General features: G+C 41.7%; 1 protein-coding gene across 1 annotated transcript; it reads right to left on the bottom strand.

Annotated features, from left to right (window-relative positions):
* Positions 1–410: 410 nt before the first annotated feature.
* LOC146663102 (uncharacterized) lies at positions 411–2,483 on the bottom strand. Its single transcript, XM_085415207.1, has 4 exons — positions 2,229–2,483; positions 1,965–2,015; positions 1,388–1,465; positions 411–1,093 (listed from the first exon to the last, which is right to left on the bottom strand). Exons 1-4 carry the CDS (start codon positions 2,362–2,364, stop codon positions 411–413), a joined length of 948 nt encoding a protein of 315 aa, XP_085271333.1. The 5' UTR covers positions 2,365–2,483.
* Between the last annotated feature and the right edge of the window lie 4,334 nt (positions 2,484–6,817).

The raw sequence follows: 6,817 nt of genomic DNA, 5'->3' as shown, positions 1-6,817 counted from the left end.
AAGAGTCTAACATCAATGGTACTAAAGTAGCTGTAGATAATATTACATCTGTGGGATGATTATTGGTAATTTTTTCTTTAATGATAAAAATGTTATTTGTGAAGTTCATGAAGTCATTACTGGTTAACGTTAAATGGATGGTTTGCTCAAAAGAGCTCTGACTTTCCCTCTGATTGTTCTTGGCATTTTGGTAAACTGCTTTTTGTTGGGCTTTTTTTTTTTAAATTAAAAAAATATATAAAACCACCCAGAGCTTACCACCTACGCAAATTATACCAATAATTTAGTTGTCTAGGATTACTATGGAAATGACTAAAATGTTAGAAATAGGTAAAGTACCTTGATCAGTGGACAAATAAACACATAACTTGAAGTTAAGAGTTTTATTCAAGAGCAAAGCAGTTTTCTTGCTATTGTGTCAGGACTGTGGAATTAGTGTAAGATTCCAAAGCCAAAGTCAAGTCTTCCAGCACCAACTTCAGCTGCTTCACATTTAGTGAACTGGAGTCAGTCGGCAGGCCGCCCGCCGTGGCGTTGGAGTCAGTCGGCAGGCCGCCCGCCGTGGCGTTGGAGTCAGTCGGCAGGCCGCCCGCCGTGGCGTTGGAGTCAGTCGGCAGGCCGCCCGCCGTGGCGTTGGAGTCAGTCGGCAGGCCGCCCGCCGTGGCGTTGGAGTCAGTCGGCAGGCCGCCCGCCGTGGCGTTGGAGTCAGTCGGCAGGCCGCCCGCCGTGGCGTTGGAGTCAGTCGGCAGGCCGCCCGCCGTGGCGTTGGAGTCAGTCGGCAGGCCGCCCGCCGTGGCGTTGGAGTCAGTCGGCAGGCCGCCCGCCGTGGCGTTGGAGTCAGTCGGCAGGCCGCCCGCCGTGGCGTTGGAGTCAGTCGGCAGGCCGCCCGCCGTGGCGTTGGAGTCAGTCGGCAGGCCGCCCGCCGTGGCGTTGGAGTCAGTCGGTTTGGAGAAACCTCCCTGGAAACCAACATTCTGACTGACTGCAGTTTTTCCCTTCACGGTTTTAACATTGTTTGGCTTTTTCAAAGGCAATCCAGATTTCAAGTTTCCAACTGATGCTTCAGTATCCACTTCATTAGTTTCCTGTTGTACTGGAACAAAAATAAAAACAAAATTTAAACAAAACCACAGACACGATTAAGATTTAGTCAAATCCACACCGAGCAACTGGTCCCAGACTTTGTGCCCTACATGACTTTTTGGTCATATGCAAGGATACTGTTGCATAAATATCTACATTACGTCAATGAACAATGTAGATAAGGATTTTTAAGTCAATTACAACACCACTGACCAAAGCCCTCATGCATGTGCCCCACACAAGTGTGCTGTCACATGCTTGTCAACTACTGGCAACAAACTACATAAAACTGGATCTTGCTTACCTTCATCAACATTTTGAGTCAATATTGACTGGAGCAGGGCAAGCGCTCTCTGTATTGAACCATCATTGGCTCCAAGACCTGTAAACACAACATTCTTATTATACAAAAGGTTTTCACATTGAGGGAAAGTTTATACTACAACCTTCAGCTGGTTTCCAAAGTTAACAAATATCTTCCTCCGAGTCCACACATACAGACAGTAACAGGTACTTACATAAGTGTCTATTTGAATTATGACCCTGTGTTTTATACTTTTAATTTGAAAACATTACACATAATATAACCATTAAACTCAACTGCTGGCAACAACCCAGTTCTTGACAATTTAAGCATTCCCCCTTCATTTTTCTTATTTAATAACTTCAAATCACATTGAGTAGTCTTGTCACAGGATACAAGACAAAAAAAAAAGTGAATACACTTAGTACAACATGCCCTGATAAGCTTTTGAAAATTTTGTGTTCTATACATTTTTCACTCTTTCAGATGAATGACAGGCATTTTAATCACCAACCATCTTGAAATGAATGTTGTAACCGTGTGCCCTCAAGCATAAATTAGAAGCCAGGGACCTTACCTGTCTTTTCCCTCTGCAGCACTTTATTCTGTCTGTGATTCAATCCACTGACTGCAAAACAGGAGGAACATGATTTACAATTAGCGCATTTCTGTTCATTCTTTATGCCGTTTGATGCCAAAAGCGATAACTTGCAATAGCTAAGTGATATTTCCGAATCTTTACACCAGAACCTTCTAGCAGTTCCAAGATCTTATCTTACAAAAAACTACTCCTAAGTTAATTAACATAAATGTCAAACGAAGCAGAAAGAAGCTACAAAACCTCCAGCAAGCCAAACAGTCAGCAGACAAACGAGAATGGTCCGAAAAGCTCCCATTATTCCAGCAACCAAGCACAGATGGAAGTCACCTGTGAGGTTTAAAAAGGCCACTGTGCAGGCGTCACACCTGCAGCTCATCAGCTCCAATTATCTTGCTTTGGAAGAAAAAGAGGAGCAAAGACGCACTCCACACCAGTTGCTGGCAGTAATGCACCATTTTGCTGTTTGCAACTGCCAAGAAATATTTTTAAAGAAGAAGAGCCGATAAGAAAAGGCAAGAAACTTTGCAGTCTTTCAGCTAATGATAGATCGTACAGGGTTCAGTTTAACTATAAAGATTAATACAGACCAATGTGGAAATGCCAAGATAAGGAAACATCGGAACATCAATTATTGAAATTTATCTGAAGGGGATTAAAAATATGAAAACCACAAACTTTTGCAAATTTTCAAACATATGAGGGCATGTTGTACTTAAATATTTGTATTTTTTGTTCTGTTCTGATCAGACAGGCACGCAGAAGTTTTTAAACTGTAAGTGCAATCCATCTAAACTGGCAGTAAAGAGACATTTCACATAAGCAAACATGGGCAGCTATAATTGATAAGCATATGCAGGCAAATATGAGTCATAGCTATAATCAGATTCTACAAGCTTTTGTGCCCCACGCTCCCTCCCTTTTTTCCAATTCATTAAATATTCATTAGTACGTGAGGATCTGCCTAGCCCAGGAGCCATCGTCAATCTCCCATTGTTTGCTAGAAATGCTTAAAATGAAGATGTGGAGCTATGTGACATATTATATATGGTCTTTAACAAAGCAAACTATAAAGCAACACCAGTGCTGCTGAAATTTGCTTTATTTTTACAATCATGACATAAATATGACAAACATTGTCCACATAGTTGTTGACGTTTTCTCAAATATGCATGTGTTGCATAACCAGTACATTCCATAGTTGTGCTCTTTTCCATCTCTGTATCTTTCCAGCTAGCGTAGGGGCTGCCGGTATTTGACACGTTTCCTCATGTCTGCAGGGAGAAGATGCAGGAAAGCAAACCGTTAAACTCACATTTCCAGCTGTCACAAAAATCCTGGCCCAACTTAGATGAACGCGTTAGAGAGACGTGCAGGTTCCAGCATGTATTGTGTTGTTATGTGATGTGTCTTGTGTTGTGCACGGTATCTGTCACATACTGATCACACTGGCATTGGAAGAAGGCCAGACCCACAGGAGTCATGTTGTCCTGGTACTTTCCGTAGAAATCCACCGTCTTAAACGTGCGCTGCACCAGTGAATGGCTGTGTGGAGAGACGATACATGCTCAGTGCGTTTTTAGTTATCACACAGATTAACAGTTATGTGCCCACTCAATGCACGCTTTAATCCGGGAGGTGTTTAGAGTATTTGTGGTAAATCGACTTAAAGTCAACATGTCAAGACAATTGATTTTATTTGTTTAGTAATATTCACAGAAGAGAGAGGTTATATTTAGAGGTAAGGACTACTCTGCAAGATTTAATAAACTGAAAATGGAAAGCCGATCTGTAAAGTCCTTATTCGTAAATCAGATATTGGATCTGTATGATTCAAGGTTCACTTTGACAGCAAATTTTCATTTAATTATATTGATAGTCTACTATGACATTTAGTCATAATTTAGGTATCTCGATTCTTTTAGTTTAGTGTAGTTTTAGTGGACCAATTCACACTGATGTGAAGGTTTTTTTCATATTGTGAAATGTCCTGAAAAACAGGTTTCATGAATCTACTTGGCAATTTAATATAGGATAAACAGGTTAGCTTGCCCTGAAGTTACAGTAATGTATTTTGCTGGACAGGTACGTTATACACATTTTAGAAGCCATCTGAAGTCTTGCATGGGTCCTCAAAATTGTTCCCAACTTTTCCTGTTGCTGTGTCAGGGCTGTGGATACAGTGGAGTTTCAAGTGCAAGTTGGCGCATTAAGCAACGTGTCAGTTTAATAATCTGAGGTTGATGCTCACCCGAGGCATGTTTCATTTAGTTTATAGATGCTTCCCTTAGGTTGTATCATTATATGATGACCCACATTAATGAGTTAAACTGGAGAAATCTCTTAAAGACATAAATGATCAGGTGATCTCTAATTTCCTGCTTCTTACTGAATGTATTACTCGGCCCTAAAAATATAACCTGATACTTAAACTGGATTGCATCACCTTGGCCTTCAGCAGCACTATGAAGCCACGGAAAGTCTTGTTTTTTTTACCAGCATTTCCTAAAAATACAGGGAGTGCAGAATTATTAGACAAGTTGTATTTTTGAGGAATAATTTTATTATTGAACAACAACCATGTTCTCAATGAACCCAAAAAACTCATTAATATCAAAGCTGAATGTTTTTGGAAGTAGTTTTTAGTTTGTTTTTAGTTTTAGCTATTTTAGGGGGATATCTGTGTGTGCAGGTGACTATTACTGTGCATAATTATTAGGCAACTTAACAAAAAACAAATATATACCCATTTCAATTATTTATTTTTACCAGTGAAACCAATATAACATCTCCACATTCACAAATATACATTTCTGACATTCAAAAACAAAACAAAAACAAATCAGCGACCAATATAGCCACCTTTCTTTGCAAGGACACTCAAAAGCCTGCCATCCATGGATTCTGTCAGTGTTTTGATCTGTTCACCATCAACATTGCGTGCAGCAGCAACCACAGCCTCCCAGACACTGTTCAGAGAGGTGTACTGTTTTCCCTCCTTGTAAATCTCACATTTGATGATGGACCACAGGTTCTCAATGGGGTTCAGATCAGGTGAACAAGGTGGCCATGTCATTAGTTTTTCTTCTTTTATACCCTTTCTTGCAGCCACGCTGTGGAGTACTTGGACGCGTGTGATGGAGCATTGTCCTGCATGAAAATCATGTTTTTCTTGAAGGATGCAGACTTCTTCCTGTACCACTGCTTGAAGAAGGTGTCTTCCAGAAACTGGCAGTAGGACTGGGAGTTGAGCTTGACTCCATCCTCAACCCGAAAAGGCCCCACAAGCTCATCTTTGATGATACCAGCCCAAACCAGTACTCCACCTCCACCTTGCTGGCGTCTGAGTCGGACTGGAGCTCTCTGCCCTTTACCAATCCAGCCACGGGCCCATCCATCTGGCCCATCAAGACTCACTCTCATTTCATCAGTCCATAAAACCTTAGAAAAACCAGTCTTGAGATATTTCTTGGCCCAGTCTTGACGTTTCAGCTTGTGTGTCTTGTTCAGTGGTGGTCGTCTTTCAGCCTTTCTTACCTTGGCCATGTCTCTGAGTATTGCACACCTTGTGCTTTTGGGCACTCCAGTGATGTTGCAGCTCTGAAATATGGCCAAACTGGTGGCAAGTGGCATCTTGGCAGCTGCACGCTTGACTTTTCTCAGTTCATGGGCAGTTATTTTGCTCCTTGGTTTTTCCACACGCTTCTTGCGACCCTGTTGACTATTTTGAATGAAACGCTTGATTGTTCGATGATCACGCTTCAGAAGCTTTGCAATTTTGAGACTGCTGCATCCCTCTGCAAGATATCTCACTATTTTTGACTTTTCTGAGCCCGTCAAGTCCTTCTTTTGACCCATTTTGCCAAAGGAAAGGACGTTGCCTAATAATTATGCACACCTGATATAGGGTGTTGATGTCATTAGACCACACCCCTTCTCATTACAGAGATGCGCATCACCTAATATGCTTAATTGGTAGTAGGCTTTCGAGCCTATACAGCTTGGAGTAAGACAACATGCATGAAGAGGATGATGTGGACAAAATACTCATTTGCCTAATAATTCTGCACTCCCTGTATGTAGGACTGCTTTATACCTCATAGTACTGTATGAGGTAATAGAGCACTTTGCTCTCTGACTGCAGGTTTACTGATGTTTCCTGGGATAGTTAAAAATAGAATGGGAGGCAGAGCCCTCAGATTTCCCACCCCTCTTCTGTGGAATTATTTCCCAGTTTGGATTTGGGAGACAGACATTTTCTTTTATGATTAGGCTGAAGACTTTCCCTTTTGAAAAAGGTTACATTTAGGACTGACCAGGTGACCCTGAATCCTCCCCTAGTTACACTGCAGTAGGTGCTCAGAGTGTTTATTCTTAACTCAGCTCTTTTAACTTGCGTGTGTTTACTCCACTCTGCATTTGATGATTAGTTATTAATCTCTGTCTCTCTTCCACAGCATGTCTGTTGTCCTGTCTTCCTTCTCTCTCCCCAACCGGTCACAGCAGATGGCCCCGCCCCTCCCTGAGCCTGGTTCTGCTGGAGGTTTCTTCCTGTTAAAAGGGAGTTTTTCCTTCCCACTGTCACCAAAGTGCTTGCTCATAGGGGGTCATATGATTGTTGGGTTTTTCTCTGTATGTATTATTGTAGGGTCTACCTTACAATATAAAGCACCTTGAGGTGACTGTTGTTGTGATTTGACGCTGTATAAATAAAATTGAATTGAACTGAACTGAGTTAAACCCCATCCGGTCACAGCACTGCCACCACCAGCTCCTCTTTTTGTTTTCTCTTGCCTACCTTGACTTAGACATTATCATATTATACCACATAT

Source organism: Rhamphochromis longiceps, linkage group LG8 (genome assembly GCF_057381845.1).
Source record: "Rhamphochromis longiceps isolate RC_006_pf linkage group LG8, R_longiceps_female_GT1.1, whole genome shotgun sequence".
Lineage (NCBI taxonomy): Eukaryota > Metazoa > Chordata > Actinopteri > Cichliformes > Cichlidae > Rhamphochromis > Rhamphochromis longiceps.
This window is presented reverse-complemented; position numbering and strand designations above follow the sequence as displayed.

Bases quoted from the DNA above. Each gene is read 5' to 3' on its own strand.
- LOC146663102 (XM_085415207.1), bottom strand. From the start codon at position 2,364: ATGAGCTGCAGGTGTGACGCCTGCACAGTGGCCTTTTTAAACCTCACA. The intron at 2,016-2,228 runs GTTTTGTAGCTT...CCTGTTTTGCAG, and splicing joins GACTGTTTGGCTTGCTGGAG to TCAGTGGATTGAATCACAGA. The intron at 1,094-1,387 runs GTAAGCAAGATC...TTTTTGTTCCAG, and splicing joins GACTCAAAATGTTGATGAAG to TACAACAGGAAACTAATGAA.